At 41.9% G+C, this 19,936-nt stretch overlaps 1 protein-coding gene across 3 annotated transcripts in view; it reads right to left on the reverse strand.

Moving 5' to 3' along the window:
- The window catches only part of GPM6A (glycoprotein M6A), a 198,349-nt gene that overhangs the window by 95,279 nt on the left and 83,134 nt on the right, over positions 1-19,936 (reverse strand). Inside the window, exon 2 of one of the 3 annotated variants that reach the window (XM_060278714.1) lies at positions 1,164-1,235. The exons of the other annotated variants lie outside the window; for them this stretch is intronic. Coding sequence (XP_060134697.1) covers positions 1,164-1,235 — 72 coding nt within the window. The remainder of the gene's footprint in view (positions 1-1,163; positions 1,236-19,936) is intronic. 3 annotated transcript variants of the gene reach the window in all.

The raw sequence follows: 19,936 nt of genomic DNA on the forward strand, positions 1-19,936 counted from the left end.
CTAGCCTTCCTGGGGCAGAAAGTTATGAGACAAGATGTGCAGGTATCTTTTAAGCAATTTCTTTGAAATGGCAGTAAGTGTGATGTGGCTGCCTTGTATCTTTTTACTGAGGCATGTTCCTTGCTATTAAACAGCAATACCGTGGGGGGGGGGTGTCTGAGGAGCAGAGATCACAAAATATTGATTCTGCACATTCAGGACTTGCCATGGTAACCACAAGGCTGTCTGGCGTAGCTGTCTCTCTAATTTTGTGTTATGCCACACTCTGCATGGCAGCCATTTCGTGTTAGGTCATGCTTACCCCAGAGCAGCTATTTTGTGACTGGTACCCCCAACACCCCCTCTAAATTCTAAATGTGCCCAGTGGTCCAATAAAGTTGGCGACCCCTGTTCCAGGAGATGCTGACCTTAGTCAAGGAACTGAAGCTTGATGTGCTGCTGCAGCAAATGCTGTCTCTATTTAAATTCTATTTTGTAAGAGCTAGAAAGCATGTGGCTGATTCAGATGATATTCTTCAGGCCTAGTGGTGATGCTGCCAAGATTAGCTCTTCCATATTATACAGGGACAGAGATAACCAGGCTGGCAAGTCACTCATCCTTGGGTACTCATTCTGCAATGGTAGTGAAGGAACAGCAGATATACCTACGGTAGAGCAGAGATGGGAAACCCCAGGCCTCTCTAACTGGTCTTGAGGAATTCCCCTAGGCCACACCCCAGGCCACACCCCTCACCAGCCCCACTGCACTTCTTCGTTGAGTGCTTATGTAATTGTGACAATGCCTCTTGCTTGCCTGGATGCAGTGGTTGATGTGTGCTTTTTCCTCAAGACTTGCTTATGTGGCCCCCCAGAAGGTTGCCCATAAGGGAATGTGGCCCTTGGACTAAAAAGGATTCCAGCCTTGGCCTAGAGACTGGCAGAAGCCAGTATAACCATGCCTCTTGTGCATATGTTGCAGACCAGTAAGTGCATAGCATATTCAGTGCCCAACAGTTCCATATCAGAAAGATATACAAAGCAACGTAAGTTTATACTCGCTTCTGATAACCTGCTTGCTTTTTTCCACATCGTCCTAGGTCCAGTCTTAGTGCTGTCCAAGAGGGAATCCTTGTGGAGTGTGCCAATTTTTGAGGAAGAACTAAAATAGCAAATGTACAGCTTACCTAAATGATGACAAGTGAGGTGCATGTTAACCAAGCAGATTTCTTCCTCTCTCCCTGTCCTACTGCCCATATCTGAAAGGTGTAAACACCAAGTAGGCAGAAAAAAAATTAAGTATATGACTAATACAGTCAAATGAAATAAACATGGGAAATGTATGGTTTGATAGGGGAGCAGTTTCCTGAATATGTGGAACAGTCTTCTTTCAGGAGTTGAGTGCAAGGACCATCATTGGGGTAGAGAGCAATACAGTCTGCTATACATAATGTGGGGGGGGGGGACTTGAAAGGCAATTATTTTTAGCTACTGCATTGTGTCTCCAGCTTAACATAAACAGTGAATGTCCTGCCAGCCTCAGCTGTGTTTCATCTAAATGCACTACTATGGACGAACACAGCATAGTAAGTTGAAATTTCCTCATCACTGGCCTGGTGCCCTCCAGGCACCATTAGTCATGATGGTCAGAGCTGATGGGAGATGTAGTTCAGAACAATCCTCCGGGTAACAGAGGATTCTCTCTGCCAACATTTATTCTCTCTGCTAACACAAATAGGGATGAATTTAGGGCTGATTTGCACTTTACATATGCAAAGAAGAGCTGTGTGATGCTAATTTGCCTTCACCTCTCTGTTATTACCCTCCACATGTTCAGGAACACTTTAAAAATAAAACGTGACACCAACATCAAGACATTTATGACATAGTTTAGATGCAATCGTAAGTGGGTGGGAATCAAGCCATGAGAAAACTTGTTAAATTATAGTGTGATCTGGAAAGCTGCAACCCACAGCAAACATGCACATTGTAATTCATGCAGTTCGTATAAACAGGCCAAAGGCAAAACCAAAGTTGATACAACAGCTATGACATATGTACTCTAGTTAGTTAATTCGACATCAAGCAGATCAAAAATAATGAAAAAGACTGAGTAAAATATAACAACTTGGATCCTTAGATGCATAAGGAGAAGGACGTTCACATTTTTTTTAAAAAAAGTTTGCTGTCCCCTTGTCTCCTCTGCAGCTGTTCTTAACCCTGAAAGGCATTTCTGGAGGAACAGGGACCCTTCTGAACAATATGGGATAAGGAAGGGGCATTTAGGAGGGGTGAACAGCCCCAAATAGGCAGGTGTCAATTACCACCTCCGGCTCCAACTACAGCATCCTCTACCTCATCCTACATGATTCAGGAGGGCCTCTAAACCCTCAGAGGTGTATGTAGGCATTTGTTTATCTTACAATTAAAGCCAATGATTCAAAAACTTACTTAGCTCTGCTTTGACATACAGAGCAAATATATTTTTAACATTAACATTTCTACAGCCATAGGCACTTTTCAGAAACAAACAAAAAAGCTATTACAATGTGATTCTCATATTCTCAACATGGCGTCTCCAATGTAATGTCAGTGTGCATCAGAGCACTCTCAGCCACACATACCCTTGACCCTCAGACCTCCTTCCACCACCATTAAGCTTTTAAAATTGATAGGTTTGGGAAACTTTTGGAGTTGAATGATTGAGAGGCTGCCTATTTAGGAAGGTTCCTACTTATTTGTTTGTGTTTCATTATTTGGGGGTGGGGGTATTCTGAGAATTGGGCATTTTTGTGGTACCCATGGTAGTTTATTAGATTTCTAAATGGGCTTCCAGGCCTAAAACGTTGGGGACCCCAGGTCTGAACTATGCAAAATGCCTGGGGAGGGGGATGTTCAGGTTTTGCAATTTTAAATGTGCAACGTCAGTTCAGAAGCTCCTTCCAAATGAAGTAGCTCTGATAAACACACAGAAGTTCTTGCAGTGGCTTTCTCTTCCAATATCACCCCCTAGTGACGTATCTAACTGACAGAACAAAACAAAAATGTCTGCTTGCCTCTAATGCAACCAAATCAGCTTTGACTTCATAGTTCATACACACTTTGCTGATTGCAAGCTGGTCCTTTTCGCACTGGTTAAGGCAAAATGTGTTACCAGATATTAAATGTCTGAGCATTAAGGCATTCTATTCCTCCTGTGTGTTCATTATCCAAAACAAGTAGAGGGAAGAGGGAGAGACAAGACTGGACACAGCTGCTTACAAACAACTACTGAAGCCTGCTGAAAAACAACAATAAATAAATAAAAGATGGAGCAATCCATATACAGAAACTGCAAGAGATAAGATAAATTGTGCAGTTATATCTTTTTGTGCTTTTTATTATAACTATCGCCATTGTAATCATCATCATCATCGTAAAACTATTTTTCTAAGTGTACCAAAAGAAAGACGAGGAAGAACAACATTGCAACATGAAAATGAAGTAACCATGCACAGCTGCCAGATTTTCATGCACACGATGTACATTTCTTAACAGTCATGCAAAACTAACTCCAGTTTTTCTCCATGAAACAACCCTCTCCTTTTTTAATAGTTTGTTGTAGGTATGTATGCTAATATCTAATAAAGGAAGTGGTTTTGGAAAATACGGTATAATGGAACGAATAAGCAGTTCTTGTCTTTTATAGGTATGTTGCTCTTCCGCAGATATCAAATTGCCTTATAAAAATTCATGAACCAAACACCACACCAACACAGCAAATGCAGCACCATCATAATTATTTTATTTTCTGTATATAGTGAGTCAACCAAAAAGGTATTGACAGGCTGAGAACGCTATCATCATCTGTGGATGCATAATCTGTGGAAATGCTGCAGAATCCTACATTTTCTTCTGACCATAATTCTAAGCCTTAAATCTTGAACAAGATCAGAAGACCCAAGTGAATGGGCCATGGCTGCTTACAGTGTAAGGCCTTAAGGTATTATTGGCCTTTCCCTTTGGTTCCAGAAATATTGCTTACTAAGGTGGGCCATTTGGATGACACCCAACATTACACCAACAGACATGACTTACCCTTCTTCTCCTTCCCTTCTACAGTTCCCCAACACCGTTAGCATAAGCAGGGCACTCCAATTGGATATCAATTATTAGATTTGCCACACAAATACTTCTTGAGTGTCAAGACATCCTTCCATAATGTTTTTATTTAGTCCAGATAATTATTTGATCTCACAGTGTGGATAGAGAAATATACAAATTATCTTCTCCTATGAATTTCTGTTCCTAGTTGCATATCCTTGTTCCTCCCCAGTCCCTTTTAAGTTCACGCTGAGAGTCACATTAGTTTACAACACTTTTAAAATAACCAGACTAACTCAATAACTTTTCATTTAAATCAAAAGCAAGATTCAAGCCTGATGTCAGATATGCAAAATGTTCTTTCCTGTTAATACTTAATAAAAATATGTCTGAAACTATATTCTGGTAAAACTCCATTCAAAGCTGCAATCTAATGGTAAACACCACTGGAATACTAAGTAGTCTGGTTTCAAGTAAACCCCTTTATGCTACTGCATGGAAATTATTGATATAGCATTTCTTCTTCTTGCTCACTGATATTCTTTGCTAACTGAAAAAGCAACACATGGAAGATAAATGAACAATGCTGTTTTTTGAAGCATTTGTAAAATGACCCCTTAAATTACAAAGCAAATCTCAAGAGTATTTCTAAGCAAACTAGATCCTGTGGATGCAGTGCATATATAAAATAGGTTCAAATTACTGTTGCTATTTAAATGAGATTTCTGCAAGACCATTTTGTGTTTCCTCAATATATTGGGAAACATTTTTATTTTAAGCATTATTTGTAGCTTACTGCAAAATTCTGCAGGGGATACAATACATAATAATCCCCACAATGAAACAAATTTGTGAGTCTGGTCTGAATTACACCACTTCATGCCAATGTAGAAGTCAGCTCAGATTACTCGAGTTACTAACAATTCATACCAAGGAATGACCTCAGGGTGTACACGTAACCACCAGCATATGGCCAAATTTCCTTATCTGCACACACTATTTGAAGCAGAAGAGGTCACATTTAACCATTTAACTAACGCAAGTATCTTATACTCACATTGTGTTGCTTGTTTGCTTTGGAGTAGGGGAAAGACTGCTGACAAAGGTCCCTATAATTAAAGCTATGGTTTTCCAAGTAGTGATGTATGGAAGTGAGAGCTGGACCATAAAGAAGGCTGATAAGAATTGATGCTTTTAATTATGGTTCTGGAGGAGACTCTTGAGAGTCCCATGAACTGCAAGAAGATCAAACCTATCCATTCTTAAGGAAATCAGCCCTGAGTGCTCACTGGAAGGACAGATCCTGAAACTGAGGCTCCAATACTTTGGCAGAAGAGAAGACTCCCTGGAAAAGACCCTGATGCTGCGAAAGATTGAGGGCACAAGGAGAAGGGGACGACAGAGGACGAGATGGTTGGACAGTGTTCTCGAAGCTACCAACATGAGTCTGACCAAACTGTGGGAAGCAAGTGAAGACAGGAGTGCCTGGCGTGCTCTGGTCCATGGGGTCACGAAGAGTCGGACACGACTAAACGACTAAACATCAACAACAAAGGGGGAAGACTGGCTGTTCACAGATTTCCATTATATTCCACATAAAAACTTTCATCTGCACTCATAATGGTTTATGTTGTTGCAAACTATGCAGATATGCAGAGATCCAATGAGCTAGCCTTGCATCTTTACTCTGCTACACTATCAGTTGCTGAACCAATATAGGCACCAAATCACTCAAGGTGCAACGTGCTACATTTATTCTACAGTGGTACCTCTACTTACGAATAACTCTACTTACAAATGTTTCTACTTACAAACGGAGCTCCGTCCGCCATCTTGGATGCGGTTTAGATAGGATTTTTTTCTACTTACGAATTTTTAGATAGGGTTGCTTCGACTTACGAATTTTTTCTCCCAATGCATTCCTATAGGATTCGACTTACAATTTTTTTCGACTTACAAATGTGCGTTTGGAATGCATTAAATTCGTAAGTAGAGGTACTACTGTACAGTATCTTCTTTCAATGTTAACAACAGAGGTAAATAGCCAATCTGAAAAGAGCCAGTTCTCTCATTAACCACATGGTTTCTTCTTATTAAAGACCCATAATAGCAATTTAACTCATTTGTTCGCACTGTTGTCTGCTTTCATCAGCATGAGCCAATCCACAGGCAGATATATTAAACTACGACATCATGATGCTTGAATGAGAGATACAAACCCATTTGTTATTCCTCCTCTGTATACAGTACGTATTGCAAAAACCCAAGTACATTTACATTTTTAAATAACTAAGGAAGTGATGGACCTGTTTTCATACATGACCAGTGAAGAAAAAAACCTAACATACTAGAATTTGTTTTAGTTAGTTGTTATTACATTTTCCTCAAAGGAGCTTGAGGTGCCATAAATGGTTTTCCCCTTTGTCATGTTATCACCCATTGAACTTCATGGCCAGTTGGGAACACTGGTATCCCAGGTCCCAGTTCTCTAAGCACTACATCATATTAGCTCTCAGGGTTGTAGTCAGGGTTGTCCCAAAACCATTAGGCTGCCCCAACCAGTTGTGTTAAGGAATCCAAGGTATGTCCCATTACCACTAGATATGTTACAGAGGCAAGGTATGCTTGGCATCTTCTCTGACACTGCAAAGGATTCTAATATGCATCTCTGACTGCATGTTTTACTGATGCCCCTTAAAACGTGGCTATCCCAAGCAAGATATCAAGTTGCTTCTACCTGTCCCTGAGTCTTGTCTGATACAATGCCTACCTCTGAAAAACAGAGTGTGCTTTTTCATAACACAGCTATACGCTGGATTTCTGGCTGATTTTATTTATTACATTTATATGCCACATTTACTCCGAAAGGAGCCCATGGTAGCAAACAAAAAGTGATAAAACATTTATAAAATACATTTAAAACAATTCTAATAAAGATGCAGACTGGGAAAGATCCCAGAAGGCTTTTAGAAAGAGGTGCTGAAAAAAATAACAGAGACTGAGCCTGTCTAATATTCCAGGGGAAGGATTTTCACGGGGTGTTTGTGTGTAGAACACTAAAGGCTCCCAATTCCATATTGTGCAAAAGAGAAATCATGAGAAGAGGCCCACACCTTCCCAGAGATTGATTGGGTATATAAGGGGTGAAACAATCTTTCAGGTATCCTGGTCCCAAACTGCATGCACCAAAAACAGCCCCTTAAACTTAGCCTGGTAGCTAATTGGCAGCCAACACAATTATTTCAACAGGGAGGTGAAGTGTTAGCAATATACTTCCCCAGGAAGCAGCTGAGCTGCCACATTTTGCCCCTGCTGCAGCTTCCAAACCAACCTCAAGGACATAGAGTGCATTGCAGTCATTCAGCCTGGAGGCTACCTGCGCATGGATGACAGTGGTCAGGCGATCCAGGTCCAGAAATGCCTGTAATTCTCATACCAGCCTAAGCTGGTAGAAGACACTCCAAGAGTTGCTGAAGTCACCTGATATTCCAGAGACAAAGATGGGTCGAGGAACACCCCCAGACTACAAACCTGCTCTTTCAGAGGGGGTACAGCCCCATCCAAAGCAGGCAATTGACCAATTATCAAGACTCGGGAACCACGTACCCCACAGCATTGCCATCTCGTCAGGATTCAGAGTCAGTTTATTGGCCCTCTTCCAGCCAACCACCAGCTCCAGGTTCAAGTCTAGCGCCAAGTCTAGTGTACTGATGACCTCACCCCAAATCTCTTAACGACTGTTCTCAATAGCTTCATGTAGATGTCAAATGGCATTGGGGTCAAGATGGTACGTTAAGGCACCCCACTGATAGGGAGACAATCACCCAATTCTATTCTCTAGAACCTAAACTGAAACTAGGATCAGAACCACTGGGAAGCAATGCCTCCACCAATACCCATCCCAAAAAGCTGTTGAGATATCATGTAAGAATAACAGGATCATATTCACCCTGGCCTTCTACTTATATCTTCTTAAATCACTTTCCCTAAAGGGGGTATATTTGTGACCAGATGGTAGTTGTCACATACCTGGTCTATTTTAGAATAGCCAAGACCACTCCGTCCCACAAAGATGCATTGATCACATCCTAGACCCACTTGGTCATACCCCCCTCAGCAAACTTTAAGAAGTCAACAAGTGACGGGGTGGGGAGATATATTGCTGGCCACATTGTCACAAGGACCTTGCCTATGACATCAGGCTGCCTCAGGTGAAACTGATCCAAAGCAGTTCCAGCAAATGCCACACTGGACACCTCACTGGACATTGCAGTAAGTGTGGATGTGGTATTGAGACTGCTATGAAGGCATCATTACCAGTGCATTGCAAACAATTCACATCGGTGTAAACATACTGACCCAATGACATCTACCATGCAGTAGAGTTGATCTGCATGGAGATTGGTCATTTCAGTTTGTTTCATAACTTGGTTTTGGAACTGCACTCAGTAGAGCATAAGAAATTATCTTTTCTTTCCCCTGCAGACATTGACTTTGTCAAATGATTTTAATTTTCTTTTTGCAATGATTCATTTTTCATTGGGGGGTGCTTTAAGTTTCAGATTCAATGAAACATAGTCAGGCTTTAATTGTCTTTCTGTCTCCTCCACCCCCCCTCTTTTTTTTTAAACAAAAAACAGATGCCACTGGAATTCTCTGCCTATGTAGTCTTTAAAGGAACATTCTTTAACATTTCTACCCTCTCTTTTGCAGTTTCTGAGAACCACAGGCTGCTGACTCCTCTCTGCGCATGTTTAATCGACCACTATGGTTGTCATGCCAACCAGCAAAGAGAATTCTAAGCCTACACTTGGTATTTCAATGCAGTGACCCAATTACTGTCTGTCAACAAATTCACTGGGACAATAGCAAGTGTAACACATTATTGAGATTAAATCCCAGAGACTGAACTATAAAATGTCTGGAACCAAAATCTTAAATCAGTTTCACAAGGCAAAACACTATAAACAGAGTTAGCGGTAATGCCTTCTAATCCTTCAAATGTAATAGTTGCTCTTAAACAGCTTTTTTTAAAAAAAAAATCAAAATCAAATAATGTGTGGAGGAAAGAGGCATAGGAGAAACCGTAAACAAAAGCGAGGTTGCAGGGGAGGAAGGCGACTAAAGCAATTAAGGCTGAAGACACAGCACTATAACTTACCACTTCCCAGCATTTTCTATGCGAATGTGAGATCCTTGGTGAACAAGCTGGAGGAGTGGAAGCTGTGGGTGGCAACTGAGAGAACTGTGAGTGAATGCTGTCTTCTGCTGATTACAGAAACTTGGCTGACACCACTTATACCTGACTCAGCCATAGAACTAGCAGGCTATACAGTGTTCCGTCATGATAGAACAGAGGACTCTGGTAAAAGAAGGGGGGGAGGTTTGTGTGCATATGTAAACAACTGCTGGTGCACAAACCACACCGTGATAGCTAGTCATTGTTCCCCAACTGTGGAATTTATGACGCTTAAATGCAGACCTATTTACATCCCCCGAGAATTTACAGTAGTACTGATAACTATAGTATATATTGCACCTGATGCGAACATCAATGAGGCATTGGGTCTCCTGCACGATGCTGTTAATAGACAACAATGCAAGTATCCTGAGGCTGCATCTATTGTATGCGGGGATTTCAACCAAGCAGATTTGAAAGTGGTCCTACCCAAATTTTATCAACATATAAAGTGTGCAACCAGGGGCGAAAGGACTCTGTACAGACTGTACACAAATGTCAAGCAAGCCTATAAAGCTGAACCGCTGGCACACCTGGGTCAATCTGATCACGTGTCCCTGCTCCTGACTCCTGTATACATTCCACTGAGGAAACGGATTCCAACAACAAAGAGGAGTATTACAATATGGCCGGCTGAAGCATCTCAACAGCTACAGGACTGTTTTCATGACACAGACTGGGCGGTGTTTAACCAACAGGACATAGAGACTTTTACTGAGGAAGTGCTGGATTACATCAGGTTCTGCACTGACAATGTAACACAGAGGCGCCGGATAAAGATCTATCCAAATAGGAAGCCCTGGATGACAAGGGAGGTACAGGGGCTGCTAAAGGCAAGAAATACTGCTTTTAGAAGTGGAAACAGGATGCTGTACAGCTCAGCCAGAGCAGATTTAAAGAGAGGTATCCGGGTGGCCAAAGAGGCGTACAGACAGCGGCTGGGGGATCACCTACAGAGTAATAACACCAGGCAGGTGTGGCAAGGTGTACAGGAACTGACGGGGCAAAAATCCAAAGATTCCTTGGTGGACGAGGGAGGGGCATCCCTCGCAGAGGAGTTTAATGTCTTTTTTGCCCGCTTTGAAGCAACATCTGCAGCAACACCTGCGGAGGCTAGGCCACCATCACCACCGTCGCCACCATCGGTGCAAAGGAATGTGGTATTCAAAGTGGAGGAAGGAGAGATGAGGAAGGTGCTGAAGGGAATCAACTCAAGGAAGGCTACAGGGCCAGATGGAGTAGCTGGAAGAGTCTTAAGAGACTGCGCAGACCAACTAGCGGGAGTCTTCACTGGGATTTTAAATCGATCCCTAGCCCAGGCTACTGTCCCATCTTGCCTGAAGTCTTCTATTATTGTTCCAGTACCAAAAAAATCCAATCCGGAGAATCCGAATGACTTTCGTCCAGTAGCACTTACACCCATAATTATGAAGTGCTTTGAAAAGCTGGTACGAAATTATGTCATTGCCTGCCTACCAGAGGGATTGGACACATTCCAATTTGCCTACAAAACGAAAAGATCAACAGAGGATGCCGTGGCGATTGCCCTCCAAGCTGTTCTTGCACATTTGGAGCAGCGGGGGAGCTACGCCAGACTGCTTTTTGTAGATTTCAGCTCGGCATTCAATACCATTCTACCGCGACGTCTGATAACTAAACTGGGAAATCTGGGGCTCCCGCGATCACTCTGTGGGTGGATACTGGACTTTCTCTCAGATCGCTCCCAGAGGGTCCGGTTGGGCCCTTATATGTCAAACATGCTTAGGACTAACACAGGAACACCACAAGGATGCGTGCTTAGTCCGCTCCTTTATACTCTTTATACATATGATTGTGTCGCTGCCCACCCTAGAAATAGGGTTGTCAAATTTGCAGATGACACAACCGTCATCGGGCTCATCTCTGATAAGGAGGGTGAAACTGAGTATAGAGATGAGGTGGAGCGGCTGACAGAGTGGTGCAGAGTCAACAACTTGCTCATAAACACAAAGAAAACTAAGGAGCTTGTGGTGGACTTTAGGAGACAGAAGAACGAGGTCCAGCCACTCTTGATTGATGGAATTTGTGTGGAGAGGGTAACAACGTTTAGATTTCTAGGCATTGAGTTACAGGAGGTTCTGTCCTGGAGTGTTAATACAAGGGGGCTTGTGAAGAAGGCGCAGCAGAGACTGTATTTTTTGAGAATTTTAAGGAAAAACCATCTTCCACAAAAGCTGCTGCTTGCCTTCTATCACTGTGCCATACAGAGCGTGCTCACGTACGGTTTATGTGTGTGGTACGGAAGCTGTACTTCCCAGGACAGAGCAGGGCTGTGTAGAATTATTAAAACAGCAGAGAGCATTATTGGCTGCTCACTCACCACCTTAGAACAAATTTACACCACCAGGTGCCATAGAAAAGCACTAGATATATCAAGAGATCCAACGCACCCTGGTCACCATTTCTTTCAGCTCCTGCCATCAGGACGGAGATATAGAACAATGCAGGCAAGAACGAGCCGTCTCAGGAACAGTTTCTTCTCTAGAGCAATTTTGGCCTTAAATGGAAAGCCCGGACTTTGAAGTCATCTTATTTTACTTGTCATTTTGTAGTATAATTACTGTTTTTAATTAGCTTTTTGTAATTTTGGATTATGCGGAATGCTTTATCTGAGTGGATGTAGCAACCGAGTAATTTCGTTGTTCCCGCAAGGGGACAATGACAATAAAGATATCTTTTCTTTTGGTAGCGCTCAAAAAACCCATCCCACAACTCAAATTTTGGAGTATTTATGTGACCATTATGGTTTGAAATTTGGAAATATTTAATATATTTTAATATACATTTGAAAAAAGGAAATATTTAATCGACACAAATTTTCCTCCATGAAAACAGTAGTTGAATACACACTAAATGCACACTAAATGTTTCAGTTTTGCACAATGTGGCTGTGAGGATGAGCACTGCAGAAATGAAATCACAGACACTGTGTCTTCATGCTTGATAAGAAAAAACTAAATAAGCGCTATGGATAATTATAAAAACTGTTTTCTACAGTGTTCTGAAACAAATAAGAGCAAAGGAGATTTTTCAAGCTGAATCACTCTCTACTTTTCATTTAACAGCCTCTTCAGCATCAATGTGCTGTCCTACACTTCCATTGTTAACATCTGCAGATGGATTGTTCTGATATAAATAATTCAGCTGAAAAACATCATAGTGGAACATGAACTCGACACTGGCATAAAGCCAATCCCACAATCATATGAATAAAATATATTAACATATCACTGTTTCGACGCACAGCCATATCATCAGAAACCCTGGCGGTACCTCCTACCAATCTAGAAAGATATATTTCACACATTATATGCAATTATACACAGAGCAGTCAGTGTGGTATAGTGGTTAAGAGTATGAGCTTAGAATCATCAGTCCAATTCCAACCTCGCCTGTGAACTCACTGGGTTGCCATAGGCAAAGCACTATCTCTCAGCTGCAAGATAGGTCAGGATTATCAACCCTATCTTACCAAAGTGTGATAAGGATAACTGACGTAATGCATATGAAGCAAACAGACTCGGTCTGTGGCACCTCTGGTCAAAAGGGTTCCAATAATAGGTGATGGGAAAGACCTGTCTCTGCCAGAGTTCCTGAAGAACAATTGCCAGTAATGCTGGGCTAGATGAACAAATAGTCTGACCAGGCATTCCTATGCTATATAAAAGGTCATTATTAATAACTATCACTGATATTCCCAATCTCTGTGTATTATTAGGTGAGGTGGCAAAAGCTGAACTCTTACAAATACAAAAAAGATAGTAGAAAAGAAAGTTATTTTATTTTATTTTTGTCCAATCATTCTTTTCAATGAAAGTAGTTCTTACTGCAAGATTACTCAACCAGGAAATCAACCAATTAACATCCTAAGGAACTTGCAGTAGCAAAATGAATTAAGTAGCACTCTGCCTCATCATCACTTTCTCCTGGTAGGTGGGAAAAAATAGATGTTGAATTGCTTTGATTAAAACCCAGGTGGCTACTGGCAGAAATCAATTAAATTGCAAAGCATTAACATGTGAGATAAATCTCTCACCTGTCTGTAATGTATTTGTTGGTGGACAATGAAGGAAGCTGAGCAATATGTAAAACTAAATGAGAAAAGACTAAATATAAAAGCGAATTCCAATACGAATATTCCATAGGCGTACCCAGCGGGGGGGGGGGGGGAGTCAATCTTAGGCAGGACCTTAGGCAGCCTTCTGCCCACGTTGCTGATGCAGCTGCACGTCCAGTTGCACATCCACTTTCAAAGTCCATTCTAGTCCAATGCTCTGCCGATAGGAATAGGGACACACATCTTCAACCCTGATCATGGGCGTTCCCGCCCACCGCGCTGCGCCCTCCCTCCAGCTCCCCGTTGTGCCCTCCAGCAAGGCCAAGCGCGGCGGGGAACCAGAGAGCGCAACGGGAAGCTGGAGGGCGCGGCGGGCGGAAACGCCAAACTCGCGCTCTGCTGGGCTGTGCTCCGCCTCCGCCGGCAGCTCCGTTCTCGCCCACGGCTGTGCCGGCCCTGCTTCTAGGGGGCAGCTGCCCCCCTGCCCCGCGGTGGGTACGCCCATGGAATATTCCCAAAATTGGAAACAATTAGCATGAGCGTTGTTAAATCAGCACAAGAGGCTAAGTAATAAGTTTTAAAGATGCACCCATGTGGAAGGCGGAGCATTATTTGGTTTTACTTATTTTAAAAAGAGATAAATCACCCATAATCCAAAACAGATTTCAGGGCAAATAATGCAAATAAATTTAAATTTACAAAAACACTATCACACAAACCAACAACACAATCAGATTATAGGATGTTTGTTTTACTTAGCAAATCCAAATAAAGCAGCTCAATGAAGAACAATAAAAGTGATGCAAGCGGAACACAAACAGACGTGTGGTGGCTCTTCAATATATTTCACATGTGTCTGCTAGGTAGAAGTCCTGAAAGTGTGCACAATACAATTAGTTCCTGGGGGAACATGTTCTGAGAGGACAAGTTCACTTCTTTGATGCCAATCTAGTCGTCCTGGAGAATCATACCTGCCAAGTCTCCCGCAGAAAAATATGGGATCAGCAGAAGGTGCACCAGAAGTTGCCCGGTGGCCATCTTGGGGGTGGCCACATGGCGGCGGCCATCTTAGGGGTGGCCATGCAGCCACCTCCAAGATGGCCACCGCCATGTGGCCCCCCCTAAGATGGCCGCCGGACATGCGTAGAAGCTATTTCTGGCGCCAGCGGCGGCCATTTTCTGGTGCCCATAGATGGGCAAACCAGCACCAGAAAAATGGCTGCCGGCAGCAGCGGATTTAAGGGAGATTTACGGGAGAGGAGCTCAAACAGGAGACCGCCGGAAAATGGTAAGGAAAAACGGGGGTTTCCCGGGGAATACAGGGTACTTGGCAGCTATGTGGAGAATCTGAGAGAGTCAGAGAGGTTGGGGGATCAGGCCTTCATTGACATGTTAGCATCATCACACTCCTAGGGTGAAAGCTCATCTGTTTACATAGAGAAGGGGGGTAATAGGCAAAGAGGGTGTCACTCTCTGAAAAGAGGAAGAAGCAAATGATCACTTAGAAAAGACTCAGTCTTTGGATAAAGGGGCAAAGAGATGTTCTCTCATGCTGAGGATAATCCCAGGGGATTTCCTGGTATGTAGTTGATTTGATAATAAGGGACATAGCTAGATTTGTGATGGGCATGGTGACTGCTTGGTGCAAAAGTTGTGGGTGTCATGCATCATCTAGATAGCCTGATAGAATAGACGAATCTGGGCAGGAGTCAGGGGTTGTCGTGCATGTTGGCACCAAAGACATGAAGAGATGTAGTTTTGCAATCCTAGAAGCAAACTTTAGATTGCTAAGTACGTAGAAGGTTTAAAGACAGGTGCTTTACGGTTAGCACTCTCTCTCTCAGTTTTGCTGTTGTTGTTCTTATATTCATTACCCGCCCTTTATCAGCAGGTCCCAGGGCAGGCTACAAAAAAATCTGTATTAAAAAAAGGCAAAACAGATGACTACAGTTCAACACAGTAGACAGGTAGGCAGAACTGAGGAGCCCTAGTACTTGGCTGGGACAATGCTGTTGGGAGGAAGAGTTACATTCATTAGGCACTGAAAATGTCTTCCACTTAAAGTGATCCCTGGAAGAAAGCCAACAAGAGCTGAGGAGCATTCAGTTCAGGATGAATCATCCCAAAGGGATGAGAGTGAAAATTATCAACATCATTATTTACTACTACTACTACTAAATCACCCTCCCTCCAGAGACTGCAGGCCAGTGTAAAAATACAATAAAAATCTAAACATCTGAAAAATTAAAATATGTTATATTCCGTTAACTAATCAGCACACTCAGTTTCAAAGTACCAAACCATTGGCAGTACTACTACCAAAGCCTCCCATATTGATTTCAGGGCCTGGGAAGGGGTATACTAAACAAGACACTCCATCAGGTTTCTCAAGCTAGGAGTAAACTGTAAGGAGACCAACTTTGCTGCTGACACAAAATTCCTTGGGATGGCAAAAACAAACCAGGATTGTGAGAAGGTCCAAAATGATTTCCAAAATGGCTGAAAGTGAATTAAAATGACAAATGCAGTTCAAGAGTGCACATTGAGGCCAAATAAAATACTGCTATGAGTTTGGGGGTGCCAGGCTCCCTTAAATTCCTAGATCTGGTAGGTGCTAGAGTTTAATCAAATCTCCTGAGCTCCTGGATCCAGCAAGGGTTAAAATATAAGCTCAGACAGTTTCCTGATGAGGCAATCGCCTGTGAGATGAGCCATTAAGAAAACAAAGGAAAGGTACTTGAGGAAGCCAAGGAGAAGGGGCTCTGTGCCAGATGACAAAAGGGTGGGGTCCTTCCTCCAGCTCAGAGTTTGTTAAGAAGGGGTTGGCTGTGATGTGATTTAAAGGGGGGAAGGTTGCAGGTTGGTAAAGGCAGGAAACTGGACAGAGAGGCAGAGCACGTTGGAATATTTCTATTTAAATCCAAGGCTGCAGCTATGGGAGAAACAAGATCCTCTTGGGGTGCTTGCCCCCCCCTCCATTGTAGGCTCGGGTTGTACATATGTGTAAATAAACCATATATCATAGACATCAGAGTCTTCGCTGTGCCTCATTTCCTAAAGGAAACATGGGTAAGTACCTGGAACTCCTGGAATCTCGCACTGCCTGGAGATTGGGGTGGTATGAAACAATACTTGTGTTTGAACCGATGCTCGACCAAGAAAGACATGGCAGCTGTGACTTTGCTCTCATTTCTATTGTCCTTCCTTGTTTTGCTTCTCCTTTTGCCACTGATAAATCTGAACAGATGTACTACCTGTTATCAAGCTATTATGTTACTAATCATTTATTGAGCACTCTTAATGTGGAATGTGCTCTACCAACTTGAGTTTGTTTCCATAGCAACTCAGTAAGTTTTACTGCTATACATATTTCACAGACAGGAAATGGAAAAAGCAAAGGTTTACCCGGAGCCACCAGATCCAATTCATGGCCAAGCAGGGATCTGAATTCAGGTTCAAGTTGAACCTTTCCCCCTTTGGTTCCTGGTCAATCTGCCTGCCTCACTTGCACCTAGCTGAAGCCACATTCCCTTGGTCAACAACATATAGTTGACACTAAGCAACTAATTACATCTTGCATTAATAACATGATAAACAATCATATTGGTATTTATTTATTTTTACAATTGCAGTATCAGGCATAGCGGGGAAGCAATTGTCATTTGTAAAATTCACACAAGCCTCCTCCAACATGGCAGTTAGCATTTGGAAAAAAGCACCAATTTGCACTAATGGAAATCCCATTCCACCCCCAAAGCTCATTGCCATACAGGGACAGTTTTTACCAAGAATGTGGATGGAGAGGGAATGCTTACATCTCCCCTGCCCTTGTGCTGCACTGCTAACAGCAATCACACACCCCATTCCTAGTACTTAATTTCTTAAAAACCACAATATAATTGTTAATCACACCTTTAACAATGTGTAATTAGTCCCTAATAGGGTTGGCAGACTCAATAGAGGACAGGACTTCTGTGCCTTTAATTGCTCTGCTCTCTTTTGAGTCTGGAAACCTTAAAGAGAAACCAGCAGACCCTTTGTTTAATTTCCAAGCAAAGGGTCTGCTGGTTTCTCTTTAATGTTTCCAGACTCAAAAGAGAGCAGGACAATTAAAGGCACAGAAGTCCTGTCCTCTATTGAGTCTGGCAACCCTAGTCCCTAACAGCCTTAAAACATTATTTGCCCTTAAAAAGAACGTGCTTATTCTCCTACTTGTTGCCTTTCCTTAAATTCTGTGGGAAATACTGGTAAAAGCCATGCTATATTCAGTGCTAGTTAGTTTTCAGTTGAAGAATATTTGCATTCTGCTATCTCAGCTTTACGGCATCATACAGAGTTCTCCTGATACCAACCAAACTGGGTAAGAATTGAAAGGTTGCAAAACTCTGATTCAGGGCTTTTTATCTGTTGGGGGGCTTTATTGATACAAGAGAAGAAATGTGGCTATTAACATAGCATAAATGCCATTTTCAACAGATATACTAGGCCTGTGGTCACCAAAGTGTTCGGGCCTTATTTTGATTATGTTGACTGCAAGTTTATTTCTGAGATTATTTGATGGTGTTTGTATTTAAATATTTAAATGGATCACAGACCAAATAGCTGATGATGGAGCTTTTCTTACCATAACAATTTGCCCATGCACTACAATCTTCAGATTAGGTCCTTCTTTGACTTCTGAGGTTCATTATATAGCCAGAAAAGTGAGGACCTTTTCAACAAGAGCATCCTGGTTTTGGAATATCCTCCAAAAAGATATTTTCATCTTCAGGTTAAACCCTTTATTTGCCCAGGCGTTTCAAATTTACGGTATTGGTTTTACTGGTTGAATAGTTTTGGTTTGCTATCATTATGTTGCCCTGCCTTTTACTGTTTGTTTTAACATTTATTTATAATTTATGCATACTTGCCATGGAATCCATTATTGGATGAGGGTGATGTTTATAAATTTTCAAAATAAGTAAATAAAAAGGATATAGGAAGCTCCCTGCTGTTACAAAAGAGAGAAATAAACAATATACAGTACTATTTTGTTTGTCTTAATGTTGTCGCTTGCTCTAGGATTGTGCCAACAATGAAAAGTTATAATATACAAATAAACAAAAAATGGAGAAGTAATCACTTTATCTCCTATCTACCTTTCCCATTTGGTTGATGACCTAAAGAAATGCAATTAAAATGAATGAAAATGTGAAATATAGATGGCTATGCAATTGTTTTCAGCCTAATCTATGATTTAGTTTTACTAAACAAAGCTAGGTTTTAACATATTTAATCCTAATAATTTCAAATACACACAGAAAGAGACTTAAACCCAGCTACTTTGGTTTAACAAATTTGCTATATGGGTTATTTCTGTTATTACGCATTTAGCAAAATAAACAATGCATTGTTTTTCAGCTCACTTTAACTTGACTCCTGTTGGAAAGCTGTCTTGCTGTCTGACTCCAACCACAGTCCATGATAAATCTGCAAGAAAGCATCTAAAAAGCATTGCCGGGGGCTAGTTGTGTTCACAGAGAGGGTTCAAAGGTTGCAGAGGCTTAGTACATGAGGATTAAAATATATGCCATCCCCAGTTCTCTTTTAATATTTATGAAGCCTTCATAGAACAGAAATGCAGCCTAATTGCTTAATTCTTAGTGACAACAGTCACTCAGGCAGCCTGATCAGTTGCAGACTCAAAGACAGAGATCTGCCAAAGAATGGTCACAGCTCCAGCAGATGGCTCTGCTATAAACTGCTTGTTCTTCTCCCACACATGAAGTGGGGTGGGGGATGGGGCATGCTCTGTGATATCAGCATGTCAGTCAATTTGCTTAGCCCAAGTTTGAACTTAACCTCATGAATAGTGGAATTAGGGCATTTGTGCTCTGTTGCCCAAACGACAGGCCGCCAGAGTAACTCTTTACAACCCTGGGTCTCAGATAGCCTTAGCACACTCATGTTTATGTACAAATCAACAAATAGTACTTTTTAAAAGCCCTTTTTTGTCATCCATCACAGGATAACAATGGAGGAGCAGAGGATTAAATTTGGGAAATGCGCTTTTTCTTCTTTAGATTACCTTTTTTAGATTATCCATTTTTAGAGAATGCTACATTTTTACATTTTACATTTTTAGAGAATGCTACATGCTCTGGTCCATGGGGTCATGAAGAGTCAGACACAACTAAACGACTAAACAACAACATGTAGCTTTTTTCCTCTTGAGAATTCTATCCAGGCCTGGTTAATTGTGATATAAGCATTTGCAGCCATTACTGGCTAATATTTCTTTGTGGTGGAGAGTTTAAAGTGTAAACCCTAGTTGTTGCACTAGTCCTATGCATGCTCCCTAACATGTCACATGTTAATGTGACGTATGGGGAAGATCCAATGACTGCTTTTACAACTGCTAACAAGTGCCAGGTTTTATTCACAGTCAAGAGCATTATTCAGACATTCAAAGAATACATGGCTTTGCGGGGAGCTCCCCATATACAGCAGGGTTAGCACTGCCTGTCCTATGATCTTTCTGAAACCCACAAACCACCACTGCT

This window comes from Zootoca vivipara, chromosome 9, assembly GCF_963506605.1.
Source record: "Zootoca vivipara chromosome 9, rZooViv1.1, whole genome shotgun sequence".
Lineage (NCBI taxonomy): Eukaryota > Metazoa > Chordata > Lepidosauria > Squamata > Lacertidae > Zootoca > Zootoca vivipara.